The sequence below is a fragment of the Syngnathus floridae genome, chromosome 2 (genome assembly GCF_059516105.1).
Source record: "Syngnathus floridae isolate MCC-2025c chromosome 2, RoL_Sflo_1.0, whole genome shotgun sequence".
In the NCBI taxonomy this organism is placed as follows: domain Eukaryota; kingdom Metazoa; phylum Chordata; class Actinopteri; order Syngnathiformes; family Syngnathidae; genus Syngnathus; species Syngnathus floridae.
The window spans coordinates 24182994-24198413 of NC_142414.1; the positions used below are offsets into that span (position 1 = coordinate 24182994).

At 39.2% G+C, this 15420-nt stretch overlaps 2 protein-coding genes and 1 long non-coding RNA gene across 4 annotated transcripts in view; 1 reads left to right on the forward strand and 2 right to left on the reverse strand.

Annotated features, from left to right (window-relative positions):
* On the reverse strand, positions 1 to 7703 carry exosc10 (exosome component 10). Its single transcript, XM_088362188.1, has 25 exons — positions 7512 to 7703; positions 6734 to 6870; positions 6135 to 6258; positions 5944 to 6048; positions 5705 to 5864; positions 5441 to 5549; positions 5290 to 5365; positions 4669 to 4779; positions 4434 to 4577; positions 3862 to 4052; positions 3631 to 3787; positions 3342 to 3490; positions 3178 to 3228; positions 2974 to 3085; positions 2854 to 2901; positions 2713 to 2770; positions 2223 to 2332; positions 2031 to 2123; positions 1872 to 1940; positions 1684 to 1789; positions 1206 to 1279; positions 563 to 737; positions 397 to 461; positions 230 to 306; positions 1 to 159 (listed from the first exon to the last, which is right to left on the reverse strand). Exons 1-25 carry the CDS (start codon positions 7635 to 7637, stop codon positions 129 to 131), a joined length of 2658 nt encoding a protein of 885 aa, XP_088218314.1. The 5' UTR covers positions 7638 to 7703; the 3' UTR covers positions 1 to 128.
* LOC148402707 (uncharacterized) lies at positions 7617 to 13669 on the forward strand. Its single transcript, XR_015854419.1, has 3 exons — positions 7617 to 7831; positions 7939 to 8064; positions 13415 to 13669. It is a non-coding gene; the product is annotated as an uncharacterized LOC148402707 (long non-coding RNA).
* A 38-nt stretch (positions 13670 to 13707) lies between these two features.
* Positions 13708 to 15420, reverse strand: part of cntn3a.2 (contactin 3a, tandem duplicate 2) — a 47320-nt gene continuing 45607 nt past the window's right edge. For both annotated transcript variants that reach the window (XM_088362167.1, XM_088362177.1), the window contains 2 exons: positions 15076 to 15244; positions 13708 to 14149 (listed from right to left, as the gene is read on the reverse strand). In XM_088362167.1, the coding sequence (XP_088218293.1) occupies positions 14052 to 14149; positions 15076 to 15244 (267 nt within the window). In that variant the 3' untranslated portion in view covers positions 13708 to 14051. The remainder of the gene's footprint in view (positions 14150 to 15075; positions 15245 to 15420) is intronic.

Below are 15420 nucleotides of genomic sequence, written 5' to 3' on the forward strand. Positions count from 1 at the left end.
TGACAGCCAATCGATTTTTATTAACAGATTTTTTTAATATGTATTCACAAGGAAAACATTCCTACAGATGAGGAAAAAAAATTGAAATAAAAAAAAACGATAAAATCCCAGCGCATAAAAGAACATCTCTATCTTTTGGGCCAGTTGTGTCGAAATCCTCTGTTTAAAAAATAGGAAATAATGGTCATGGGCTGGTTAAAAATATATATGTTTACAATATAACATTTACCTGTTTGAAGTTCCGGCTAGGTATGACATACTTCTATTTCCAGCACCTGAGTGACTCTTTTTCCCACCCGCCATCTTCTGTAAGATGAGAAAAAACAATCTACTAAGCACTAACAAACAGGTAAATTATGCACAACTGTTTTAAATAATAATAAATAAATGTACTACCTTTTTCTTAGGGTCACAGGCTTGCCTGCTTGGATCAAACTGTGAGTTGTCCTTTGTTTTAGTATCTGTACAAAACAAAACCACTAGTTAATTATATATACTGAATAACATAACTCGGTGGTAAAATTCTTATTACTATTTAAATAAAAAATGAGAAACACCATACCGGAAAACACTTTGAGGTCTGACTGACTGTAGTCAAAAGGCTTGAAGCTTTCTTGAGGAGAAGCTTTGGTCTTTTTCTTCTCTGCTGATTTCAGTTTCTTACTCGGCTTGGGAGTCGACTCTCCAGGCTCACTGGGGACCCTCTCACGTTTCTTTCCATCCACTTTTGCACATTCCTGATCAAATGGGTGCGCCACTATTATCATCACTACAGTTTGTATGAGATACAATGCGCAGCAAAACCTCAACTTACGAACACACGCGTTTGCCAACAATTCGAGTTACGAGCAAAACCATCGACAAATTATGTCTATTCACGTACTATTGTCAATATACAAACAGATTAGCGGATGGATCTTTTTTGTGCTTGTCGAGCTGAACAACTTGGGTGGGGATCAGTGGAGGAACTAAAACACAAGTGTTTGATGGACATATCGCTTTCCAATTTGAGCGTTCTGCCCCAGATGCATCATGTGACAGGCAAAAACAGAACAGTACACTTTTGTGAGTCATCAAATGTCAGAGTGGACATTTAAGTAAGCCATGTGTCGGGAACATGGTGGTGTAGATTAGAACGTTTTCTAAAAGGGATACCGACAGTGCAGTAGAACTAAATCGACAAAAAACAAGAGAAAAGTACTTACAGCAGCTTGCTGGCGTACGGTGGCCACATTCTGCAGGGACTCTTTGTAGCTTTCTTTAGCCTTTCGTCGTTCCTCTAATGAAAGCAACAATAAAATTGCATTTGGATAATCATTAGTATTGAAGGGGAAGCATGGACAAATGACTTTTGTGTTCTATATATAGTATACGATGCTACAAGATGGCAGCAGAGCCCCTTCAGTAATTGGTGTAAAGCAAATGAGTAGAGGTGAGGAGTCAATCTTTGAATGTCAGGGAGGACCCAAGGTTAACTCAGGTTGTTTGGGGAAGTTACCGAGTTCTGACTGCATATTCATGTACTTGCCTACTATCGGTGCATAGTTGAGGGGAAAAAAATAAAATAAATCAACGACGCACGCATGTATATAAACATTACAGATTAGGTTCACATTTTATTTGAATTTGCTTCTATCATAAGCATATTGGTCACACTTACTCGGAAATTCAAGACAATGTTACCTGCTGCCTTCTTTGCCTGTTGCTTTGCTTCCTCCTTGGCTTTCTTTGCTAACTCTAGCTCCCTCTGCTGTTGTTCCATAGTCCGCAGTTTCCATCTTTGACTGATCTGAAAAACCATAAAGCTTGCTTAAGTTTCTGTGTTAAGTCCGCATTTGCTTCAAGCTATTGCTGCATTTACTTTGCTGTACCTCAAATATCTTTGAAGAAGGGTCTAACTTTGCATTCTCATTGACGTGCACGCCACTGGAAGGCAAGTACTGGAATCACAGAAGACCAAGTAAATATTTTGCCTGGGTTTACATGATAACCAACGTGGTCTGCTGCGTTGGTGTCTGGTCAACACTTACCATTCGAAAAGGGTTTTCAAAGGACTCGATAATTCGTCTGGCTTTCATTTGAGCCACAGAAAGGGACTCTAGGATTTCTTTTAATTCGGGCTCCTGCAAACAAGAAAAAAAAAAAACTACTTATCTACTAGTGGCTCACCTAGCTACCTAAAGCTTTATAATGAATACATTTGGAGGAAAGCTTAAGGTTACCTCAAACAAAGTAATTTTGGCAGATGCCACAAGACTGCGTATTTTCTCAACATCCGTGTCAGACTTGTGGTCGTCATCAGAGAAGAGCACTCCTTGTTTAACAGGCAGCTCTGAGGAGGAAAAAGAGGTGACAGATAAATGGCTAAAGCCAAGGAATCTGTGCTTCAAAGTGTCCTAACCCCTTTGTTGCTTCACGTAAGAATTGGTGCCCAAATACAATTCGGTTCCATGTAACTTTTAGGTTCTATACATTTGCCACTAGTCTTCAAGAACTGTTTATTTTTAATCATCATTTGATTAGGTAGAAAAAACTGTTGCTTCAACATGTGCATCACAGCCAGCTAACGTTTTGTGATGGATGGAACCTGTTTTCATATATATATATATATATATATATATATATATATATATATATATATATATATATATATATATATATATATATATATATATATATATAAAAAACGTGTGCATATAGAGTACAGCTCACCATCATCAGCAATGTGAACCCTGGATGTATCATGAGGGCCAAACAACGTAACCTTTGTCTGAAAAATGAACAGCAAAATTATAATAATTCCAAACATGTACTGCATGCAGATTACTCTTTTGCGACTGACAGGTTTCTCACCGTCCTTGTTGGTGCGAGTCCTTTTGTTTTTGGCGTCGCAATTTCAACCTGCGTGCAGAAACCCAAAGTGGTGACGAATGACAAACAGGGCAAGAGGTGATGGGGAGGAATGCTTCTCACCTTGAGGAGAGGCATTTCTCGAGCCTCCTGCACTAATAAATGGAGCTCATTGACCTGCTGCCTCACCATCGGGGGGACAGGGTTACAGCAGGCAATGATGCCCTGAGGCTCTCTGAGCAGAAAAGAAAAAAAACACGGTGGTGAGTTTATGAATTAAAAAAGTGACTGAACAAATAGATGAGTGAGGAGACTGAGTCGACTTACTTGGGCAGCTCCTCAGATATTTTGATCATCATGTGGGCGGGCAAGACATATCTACCAAAAAAAACATCAACTGTGTTGAGAAGAGTACAGTAAGATCTTCCACTGAACGCGTGGGCTGTGAAAACCTGTCTGAAACAGTTGCGAGCCATCTCCAAACACCCTACCCAGTGCTTTCATCTTCCTGCCGAGCCAGCTTGTCCCTCCAGGCGAACAATAGTCTGAAGGCAGCGAGCTGTTGGGTGTTAAAAGACCTTTTCTGCTTCTTCTGGACCTCCAGATAAGATTCCTCAGTGAATATTGGCTTTGCATATTTCTGTGTGGGAGAAGGAACAGTGAGAATTAAGAGAAATATTAGAGAGAGTGAGCGCGAGAGAGAGAGGACAAGCGCTAAAGACGACGATATCAAAGTGGCGTTTCAATTTCTTTGGAGCAGCAAGTCAAAGTTGTACAAACTTTCAGGGAAATGTCTTTGCTTTTGTTCCAGACACTCTGCAGCAGACCGGGCTGGCCATGGTTGAAGTCCAAGAGCTGCGCCTTCATACAGTCATAGATGTAGAGGAGATAGTGGGTGTCGCTGCGGGCATAGTGTACCATCTCATCCGGCAGGGGCCTGTGGAATCAAGGCCGTGGTTTGAGCGACTACAGCATCCACAGAACAAGATCAAACCGAAAAAGGCACAATACCGGATCCTCCAATCAGCGAGTTGATAGCGCTTATCCGCATCTGTGCCACAGTAGTGCTTGAGCAGGTGGTCAAGCGAATTTCTGGCCAGGTTCAACACTCGACTGGCCTGGTGCGTGTCAAACAAGTTGACCACGTACAAGCCGAAGTCCCTCTGGAGCCACTCCATGTCCGAGTCTGCTCCGTGAAACACCTGACGGTCGAAATCAGCAAACAGCGCATGAATTCATAATGATTGCATTGCATTCAATTAACACAAACCTGGCCAAACTACACCTGCATAAAACACTCAAAGAAGTAAATAAACTGTAGGCGGGTTGCCACCTTTACCGATGCGTCATTGTGCAAGCATTTCAATGTAATGATAAGACACGATAACGCTGGCAAAAACAATCAGTATCAGTTTAAAAAAATAGATTGAAGAGCTGAATCACAAATAATGATAAATAATCCTGAACCAATTGTAATCAATTATATGATTAGTATGATGTCCCCACAAAGCGTCATCTTGATATAAACAACGCCCCCCTCAAAAAAAAAGAAAAAAATATAATTAGCAAAGCAATGGCAATACTTTGACTGTAGAGGGGTTGGTGAAGGACTCATTCAGGATGTACATCTCACTGCGGAGCTCCAAGGTGTCAATGATGAAGTCCTGCTCTCTGGTGGAAATCTGCATCAGACAGGTAACTCCCAGAAAGCTCCTGTATGAATGGTGCTGTCAAGCAGTTGGCGAGATGTTAGCTGGCAAATAATACCGGGCTTTGATCATTGGCATCAATTTTGTGTCAAACTGAAATTGTATGTACCTCGAGATCCACTGCAAATTCAGACACCTTGTTGAGCTTCTCACTCAGAGCCACTAGATCTTCCAGTGTCTCAATGAACGAGCAGGGAGTCTCTTCTATAGGTTTGTACATCTACAATTGTAAACAGATGTGAGTGGGACCAACATCTGTTGGCAGGGACACGCGCTTAAAAATATATTATATAATTAATATAATTGGAAATTCACACAAGTGGAATTTTCAACCAAAGTGCTGTCAAGCTCTATTTTATAACCGGCCTGCAAATTTAAGAAAGCAAACATGATATTTAAAAACTCTTGTAAGGCACCTTCCATCAAATCGAAGACATCACACACAATAAACATGACCACCAGAAATGGACAATTGGGGTTTAATCCTATATCAAAAAACTAAGATATTTAATTTTTTTGAGTGCCAGAATTTTGCCAGAATAATTCTGAATTTGTTTTCCTTACAAAATGCGGGAATGTTGTTAACTGTCATTTAATCTGGCTATTGAACGGTGCCATTTTGAAAGGCTTTCATTCTGGAAAACAAGTTAATTAACGACTTTTAAATTTACATCTCACAATGATGAGATAATGACAGGATGGCATGGCTGAAAGGCTTCAGTTTACCTACCTTGGGCTCTGTCTTGGACAGAAGGCTATCAGGCACTGTAAGATGATCCAATTCAAACTGGTAAGGGTGTGCAAACCTATTGGAGAAAAGATTAAGTGACTTTAAAAAAACAGCAAAGGGCAAAAACAGTCCATGATGGTAAACTTCTTACATGTCTTCGATGTGTTCTTGTGTTCGCTGATGGTGAATAAAGTCAGCCAGCGCCGCCGGGACATCAAGATCTTCCGGTCTTTCTTTCCGCATGTGTTTGTTGGTGAAATCTGTCCTCAGGACAAAAAGGAGCAAGAGAACTGGTAAGCAATGGAAAAACAACACTCAATGGAACCACATTTTAACTCTTGAGAGATATGAAATATTTTGTGCTAACATCTCACGCATATTACAATAGCTATACAGAATATAAAGAATATCTTACATGAGGGAAGTGGTTTGAGCGCATTGGGCTTGATGAAAATTTTGGGAATAAATGGTGTGTTGCTATTGTCAACTTTCTCCTTGAATTTCAGCTGAGGCCTTTGGATATTCTTGGCTTGGAGAAGCCTGAATGTCTCAGAGCGACTTCCAGAACTCGAACCCTGATCAATACAAGGACCATTTTAGCTCAGATGAGAGGCAGACAAACATATCTAGACGATGGGAGGCGAATGGGCCAACCTTGCGATTCCAGCTGGAGACGACAATCTTGGGAGGCTGAAAGCCTGCAGGCATGACAGGTTGCTGGCTCCTGTTCACGCCATCAGCCTCATCCAGAAGAATCCCCTGAGATTTGGATGCAATTTCTCAAGTTGCTTTGTAGCAATGATTTTGTAACACAATCTGTGACACTGAAAAATGGTAGCACATACCACTTTCTCCAGGATTACATCGTTGGAGTCCACAACCAAGTCAAACCTCTCCTCCAGCCCGGTGAGCTTATCGCAGTCTCTCATGCGAGATCGGCAGCTGTGATGTTGCATGATCTGACTCATGCTAACACAGAGATACATGTCAGGAGATACAGCCGACTCCTCTCCGAAAGACATCCAAAAGAGGAATGTGAATCAATAGTTCCACTTTCATATTCAGTAATATACGTGTGAATCTGGTACTAGCGTATTAGATGTGCAAAAGTATTGGAACAGATAAAATAAATTTAGGTGAATAAGACTTCAGAAAATCCTTTACTGACAGTAAGTGCATCAAGCTTAATCTATGTCGGTTACGCAGTTTTTGCAAGCAAATGATTTAGAATCAAATATTAAGTATTTTGCACTTTAATCTATCTAAGTCTGTCAGGTGGAATACCTTGGCACAACTATTAAATTGGTGTCTCATTAAAAACATGATTTTCTACAATGTGTATTAGATGCAGATGTAAATGCCTGCGGAAATACCACAGGGAATGTCTCTGACAGGTTGAGGTTTATTGCCTCAAGGGGAGAATCATCATGCTTGAAGAACTCACCAAAGCAAGAGCTGATCTCCTTGAACTTCACAGAATTCCTGAAAACCGGGGAAGCTCCGATAGAAATCAAAGTCGTCTCCAGCTTGAGGCAGGCCGCCAGATGCTTTGGTGGCCAACAACACTGAGCCCAACCCATACTGCAAAGAAGAGACAGGTGTCACGTTAGACATTCAAGGATGCTTTTGCTTTTATGTGCATCCCAGGTCAGAGTTGTCAAAATATTCTTTAAACAGTCACGCATCGGAGATGTTATATATTACTTGGGGTGTAATGGTAGGCCTACATGCATTTATATTCATTCTGTTTTTAGGTAACAAAAAATACATTTTCAAATCAAACATATGTATCCAAGGTACTTGACGAACAAGACAGCAGTGCCAAGATATTAGGTAAAATTAAGATGTCCTATTTTGTGTATTGTGACGTTTCATTAGAGCGTTTTCATTTGTGTCGATGCAGTTGTCAAGTTCATCCTCAGTAGGTAGCCCGGAAAGCCCCTTGAAAATGTGTTGTTAGATGTAAAAGAATATCGTTTATAATAATAAAATGAATTTATAATAAGACATGTCTTTAGTCCTTTTAACGTCTTATAACACTGAATCGATTAATCAACGACGGCCAATAACCACTCGTACAGACATTTTAACACAATATTATTCGTTTTAGTTAAAATATCGATTACTGAAATAGAAGCAAAACCAAAACGAAGTAACGTGCATCCACGTTGTTAGTCTCATTATTCCTTGCTCCTTATAACCCACGCGGACAAAACACTTACTTTAACGAAATCATCGACGTCTTTGTAACCAGGACAGAACTCTTTGTCTTCTCCTTCTGGAACGTCGGAATTCGTGTCGTCTTTCTTACTGCTTGCGACGGCCTTTTTATTTTTTAAAGAAGCCATCGTGGTGTGTGTATTTTGTGTACATGTGAGACACTGACTGGCTAGCTTCCTCGTTCGCTTCTTTTACGCCGCTATTCAGACCCAAGTGTGTATTTTACGCTCGGTAGCGATGTGGCAGGTAGTGGCAACAAAACGCAACTACAGTCTCAAATGATCTTGAATGAACAGTATGTAGCAACCCTGTAATTAGTATGGTACGTTGTTGTTGTTCTTGTTGTTTTTTTTTGTTTTTGTTTTTTTTTTACCATTTAAATATGCTCGGCTTTCATGACATTTGGGTAATTGGTAATGTTTTTCACAGAATTATCACGCTCGTTCTACTCAGGGGCACTTCGGACAAAATTTTGACTGCACCAAGATGCTGGACCCACTGGGAGGCAGTGTTGACATTTGCCATCTGTTTCTGTGGCGTCACATTGATATGGCGGTAAGCACGTATGCCACACTGTGTCCAACCTTCTGTGTGGAGTTTGTGTAGTTTGTCCGGTGGTAATTAAAATTCTTCAAATTATCTGTGGGTGACCTGAATGCAAGATAGGCCGTTTATGAACACCAACTTGGCTTCCCTGTTGGCCTAAACCACCAAGAAGCACCCTAACCCTAAGCCTAACCCTAACCCTAACCCATATAGAAATTAAATATGTTTAAACTAAACTTTAATATTTATTCCAAAAATTAAGTTAACCTATTCCCAACAACCTATTCTCTTTATTTTGTGGTAATTCTTTTCTTCCTTTTCATAAACTCCAAATCAGATTTGAGAACAAGTAATGCAGTGCCAAGATAAATTGCCCATGGTTGCAGTGCTGGCCCATGTAACGTAAACGACAGAAGCAATGGAACGTTCTCAAATCCAATTAAAATGAAAATTTATCCTTCAAAGACAAATTAGTGCATTTTCCGTCCTAATTGGTTGCTCAGATGAAGCCGAGCTCCAAAACAAGCAAAATTGATGTAGCAATCTGAGCATGGTAATATATTCAATGTTACATTTTCTAGTTTTTGTCATGTCATTATCATCAAGAAAATAATACTATTAACCATGATAATATCAATAATAAAGTAATATATGTTGTCATATTTTCGTTAGTGAATTCAGAATTAGATTCAGCATCAGGTGGATTTTTTTTTTTCCTGAAATCTGATAAAGTCCATACTGTGCAAACCTTTATGGGTCGAACTTAACAAAAAAAAGAATATCTCAAAGACCTGATGTGGTGAAAAATAATTAAATCATAAAAGCTATAAAAATATGTATAGGAATTAAAGTGTTTTTTTTACCAGTGATATCTATCCTGAGCATTTCCAAATTAAGTATTTTACACAGTTACATGCTCTTCAATTGTTTTTTTGTACAGTATTGATTCTCTAAGATTGTGACATGATAGTGTTCCCCACTGAAGGTCCAGGGTCAAAATGGGCAACTCGCCATTGTGTGATAATGAATGTTTGTGATTAATTCTACATGTCATTTTTGCTACTGGCTGGCAACAATCCAGCATGCACTACACTTCTTACCCAAAGTCAGCTGTTGTAGGCTCTAGCTTACCAACATCCTCTAATGAGGACAAGCACCATGGAAAATAGATGGATGTGATTTGCCGCCAACATCTTCACTGATGAGAGGAGTGTATGCCGTCCCAGCCGATATCCTTAGATAGAAGAGCGAATCAACACAAGATGCAGTTCAGCAATACACATACGTACAAAAGGGGAGCACGTTGAGTGTGCAGAAGTTACCTATTTCCTGCTGTCTGCACTGCAAAAGAAAGTTTCAGTTTCCTGACACGATGGTCAATACATGGAGGTGAAGAGCCATCGCAAAGTATCGACACCCCAGGTCGTTATGGATGATCTGCGATGTGTGAGGAGAAACCTCTCTTTTCCTCACTTCCTCTCCGCATTGATCTCGCCACAGGCTCCTCTGCCTCTTATTATCTTAAAAGCATCTCTGCAACACTGCCTGAATCGATATTTCACAGTAGCTTTGCATGTCATTCTGTTGTTTTAGCGCTAACGGTGTGGACTCCAGCAATTGTGAACTTCAACGGAATTGTACACTTGCAAGACTATGAGTTAAACGGGACATAGAGATTTTGTGAATATTGAATTTAAAATGATGTGTATGCAAATTGTTGTATTTGGAGTACCTGCCCACCAGTTTTCAGACGCTGAGCCGTAATTGATTGTGACCTGGCTGGCAACTGTGATGTCATTTTCAGTTGATAGCAAGTGTCGAAATGGCTGCCCACTGAAATAGATAAAAACGGGTGAATTTTGTTGCTTAACTCATATTCCACAAATAGGATATTTATAATAATGTTCTGTTTAGACTAGCTGGAGGCACATACTACATATTATTGCAAAGAAAATGTGGGGGTTGACTTCCTCTTTAAATACATTCAAATGGTTTTGTCCCATCTTCCCTCTCTGAGCTCTTCCAGCCAGCCCTATGCGCCTGCTTGGTACTTCACAGACGTGACAGCAGATCCCAAGGACTAACAACCCAGAGGGGATCGAGCCTTTTCTATTGCGGGTCCCTCTCTTTGGTATGACCTCCCGCTAAATGTTAAGCAAGCCCCCTCTATTTGTCCATGACTATAATTTTTGACTCAGCTTTGTTTCATTGTTTTATGTTGTTCGCTGTATTTGTGTTATTGATTTATTGTTGTTTGTTTAGTTTTTGTTATTGTATGACTGATTTTTATTCAGTTTGTATAGAACAATGGTTATTTTAAAGCACTCTAAATTGAGTTGAGTCAATGCCACATGCTTGTGAAAGCTCAGTCAACAACTCAATATTCAACTTTGAAATCCATTGTTTCCTTCCATCCATCATTTTGCACCCTTACATTCATGAAGCTGATGAACTTGTGTTCATTTTTTAAATGCTCTTTTTAGAGAATACGAATAACCAGTTAATGAAAGATGCTACAGTGCAGAGGCATTGGATTCCATTTCATAAATTCCTTTATGAGATGGATTTCAACAAATAGGACAACTACCAATTAATTAAAAATGGCAAAAATGTCATAATATTTTGCAATTAAGAGCTTCTCTATTCCCCTAAGGCACCACATATTTTTGACCTGCAGTAAAAGACAATAAAGCTGCTGATGCAGAAAATGACAGTCACATTATGTGCTGTATAGTGTAGACAAATGCAGTCCAAAATCTCAGTTGATTTTGTTTGTTTTTATTAACTGCCTCATTTAGAAAACACAAATGCACCAAACAATATCATACATGCACGGCTTCAGCATATCAAGATCAGCAAATGACTTTTCAATATGAAAACCCTCCAGCCACAATCTCACAGAGATCACTTGCATGGCAAAATACATAAAAGAGAGAACAGAAAGGCCAAGCGTTGTTATGTTCAGGGCACGCGGCTTGTCATTCTGTCGCATTGTAATCAGTTTTGCGTTTTTTTGGGTCTGATCTGAAATAAAAGGCATTGAAAGCCTGTCTGCAACCCTAGAAATTGTTACTTTCTGCTCATGTGTTTCCACTGAGAATTGACACCACCTCAGTTCTTAGTCTTCCCTTTGCCGGACGCTGCTTCAAATTAAGTACATAATTTTGCCAGCATGTCTTTATTTCTTTTAAAACAACACTTGACCTTTGTGCAGAATTGCTAAAGAAAACAAAAATCCAAACAATCAAGGTCAATAAAACAAAGAGTGCAAGAGCCTGGCAGCGCTAACACTTAATTCATTAAACATCGCCACTGCAGTGATAATTTACAAAAACAGAGATGTCGCCATTGCTTTGCTGTACCCAAAACGCACATTAGAAATGAATAATTTTTTTAATTTTTCAATATACAATCATACAAAACTGAAGGATATGTTTCCTGTGTAAAGATTGGTAAAATGACATTCCTTAATGTAATCATGTACACAAAAGAACTGCGTACAAAGATGTCAAAACAACAAATGTGAATGATGGAAGGAAGCATTTTATTTTCTAATGCAAACACTGCAGCCTTTCAATAGCTCCCTTTCCTTCGCACCTGCAGTTGTTTGAGAGAAACACGCCATTCTAAGTTGTGTTCGTCAATGTCGCTTTCCTTTAAAATCACAATGAGCGACAAATCTTGGCACATTACTTCCCTCAGTCCTGCTCAAATTTATTAAGATGCTTTGATGTCTGCTCAATAATGGCGTCTGTCTGGATTCTCCATTTATCAAGTCAGCGTTTAAACGGAGCCGCATGGCACATGTTGTTGATGTAAACCCCACTGGCCATTAAAAGGACATTTAACACATGAAATAAATGTGGCTGGCTTGAATACAACCAACAATGACGACGAATACTGCACATACTGTAAAGAAGCCAATCCAACAGACAACAACGGACAGATTCACAAAGTGATAAACACAGCTGAACATACACTTTGCCAAATAAGCCGGTGGCGAGAGGGCAACGATCAGACTGGCATGTATTTTTTGTTTGTTGTTTTGGCAGCTCTTGAAACTTCCCCTGCTGACTGCAAACAAGTGAGTTGCTGGGCAATGGCATTGCCCAGATGGATTTCGCTATTGATTACTGTGTTGAGTGTATGCCTTATTAATTGAACAAAAATGTCAGGGATGAAAAGAAAGAAGGCTTGTAACAGTTTTCCCAGAACTCAAAGTGACATTTTCAAATTGCTTTGGCAAATTGACAGGATAATGAAATACTGTGATGTGTTCCTGCAATAATTTACTACAACAATGCACTAAAAGTCCAGCCCGACATTATGCTTATGGACTAATATTAGTTGTATTCCGCTAACGACACACTCCATACTCCAAAGTGTTGCACTTAAACCATTAAATGAAAAGAAAAGAAATGCCATTTTGTGCTGTATTTTATAAAGCGTTTGGGGACAACTCTGGGAGCGTTACAACCCTTCAAAATTAAAAAGGGGCAAATGACAAACTATTTCCGATATCACCACTGTCAGGCCCAATGACATTTGATTGCAATAAGGTCCAATACCAATTTTGTACCAACGATGCAGCGTTTCCCAACCAAAACAACTTTTTTTTTCTGAAAAGATGTAACTTTGGAGATACGTGGATTTCACCTGAAACAATCAAAATATTACAAAAGGTAATATACTGTAAGTAAATGCATTAAAAGACTGTCGAGGGTGAAATGACAAACTCTAGTAATAATAAAGTTGGCTTTTCAAAAAGATTATGCCATGTTAATAATAAAACAATTAACAAAAAGTTATTAGGAAATGTTAAAATGAAGGGAATAATGGTGGTAATAAGACATGTGAAACAGATCTGGTTAATTGCAAATTATGCTAAACTTAATTATTTTTTTTGCCAGTAATGGGAAGTGTAAACTGTCCAAGTTATTATGGTGTTACGGTGATAAAAAAAAAAAGGAAAAAAAGAAAAAGAAAAACATGACTTCCAAATGCTTAACTTCTCCATAATTCTTTTGTTTCCATTGCATTCCAAACATGGTACTGAATACCCACAGAAGTACCAAGACCTTCCATATGGTTACAAGATACTGACGACTGTTTACTGGACACTGAATGCTTACAAACTGTAGCAATAAACCTTTTGTTTTCAACCCCTCGTGTGCACAAGCTCAAAAATACACCAGCACATGACCTATTATTTTGGTCATCATCATTTGTGATCTTTCAAAATTGAATTGAATTGAATTCCTTTATTGTCAATGTTAACGCAGTGTTAACTGTGAAAATCAGTTTGGCAGAATGTATCTACTGATCTGGTGTCATATAAAGTGCCATCTATTTGTTTCAGTTCTCTGTGATGTATTGATCCTCATCCTCACACCTCCAACCAAAGCTACAGTACAAGTCCGAAGTAAAAGCACTCGAAGATCCATTTGACGCAATCTCCTTGCAGATGCACAGTAAAAGTCCAATCCATCAGTTTGTAGGAAAGTACAAGGACTGCTCTGAAGCATAAAATCCTTGAGGAACCCTCATGCTAAACGGAGCACTCTATAATCAAATCACACAAGGTAAATTGACTTTTATGAGTTGGAATCTGGGACGGAACCTCCAACAAGCAAGTAAAGAGGAAGATGGCTGTGAGTGTCGTTCTCCTCTGTCAATGAGCTTGAAAGGCACAGACGCGTGAAGGATTGTGCTCCTGCTTGCCAATTGAGACAAAGGGAGGAAAACCCTTAAATACAAAATGCCACTTCTCATTGCCGTTGTCCGGAATACACAAAAATCATCATGAAAGTCCTTGTCTGGGACCAAAATGATAGGAAGGCTAAAACTACTGCGGAATGGAAGTAAGGCATCTGCATCATTCTAGAGTAGAGACAAAACAAAAGGCTGAAATGGAGAAGGACAGTGCTTCGACCCCTCTTCGACCTCATCCCCGCTAAAATAGCACACTTCCAAAGCAAAAAGACAGAGCAAATGCATCACAGTGTCGACCTGAATGTTGATATTGCACTGGCGAGGAGCAGGAAGGGCAGCGATGCGTCCGCATTCGAGGCTCTCGAGCCGCGAGCACTCATACCTGGAGCACACACAGAAGGTACAAACTGATGTTAAAAAGCTATCTGAGCTGATCAATGCTTGCTAGTTTAAATGTGATTGCACTGGAAGATACAGATGGTTAAAACAACCCAGCCAGACCCAGCTGATGGAGCGAGGTGGGACAAAAAAAGCGCTTTGTGTGTAAAACACCATACACAGAAAACTACAACAACTTTGTTCTGGTAAGATTTATTTTATATTTTATTTTCTTAATACTATTCACACTCTTTTCTCATTTTTTACCAATAATCCATCCGTGCTTAAATTACTGCCAACATCTAGAATTAAAATGTAGTGAGCTCATAATGAAGAGAAGTATATGATTTATAAAAAGAAAAACCCATCATGCTTAGGAGTGTCTATGAACACATTTCCCATGCCACATACTTATCAAAAATAAAAGCACTTAAAGGAATCGTTTTTTTCATACAATATTTTGACTTATGACTCTCTCAACACGTGTTTTTGGGGGTCTGAACATAAAATGTAGCTTTATGTGTAAATGATTGTTTACACTTGAAGGCGAGCCCCCGTGGAGTCACACACTCGACAGTCATTTCATTTGGTAATAGAGGAAGTCACCCTGAGACAGAAGAATTGTCCAGCAATATTCAGCCAAATATAAACCCCTTTGGCCCGCTGAGTGCGCTGGGGACTCGCGCATTGTTGTTTGATATTAAAATCAAATGTAATTATTTAAAAAATGATTTAAAAAATGTGAAGTGACTTAATTTTGAGAAAAACTTAAGAAGAGTAGAATAATCATGGTCAGCGCGCTTAGTATTAAAATATTGTAATAACTTTGCACTTATTGTGGGTAAATAAAAGCGTTGCAATCATGTTTTGCTTTCATGCAAGAGCAAAAGCTGTTCCCTTGAACCATTCAAAGGTGAAACGGGTGCTTACTAAGCTGGTGGACTCGAATGGCATCAGAAGCAGGACCCAGGCCTCCTTCACTCAGGGACTGAATGTGAATGATGTACTCGTCATCGACCTCGGGGAGCGTCAGCTCAGCTGTTGAATTGGTTGTTGTGAGCGTATTTACTTCTTTGAGTTGACTTCTCCTGTATGACAACTGAAGAGGAAAAAATGGGATGAAATGAACATGGCCATCATGTACTATACAACTCTGTGAATATTATAACACACATATATATATATATATATAGTTATAAAACTATAACTCATTTTTGGAGGCAAAAAAAAAATAAATCAAATCAGGGGGTCAACTATACAGTGGGCTTAATAAAA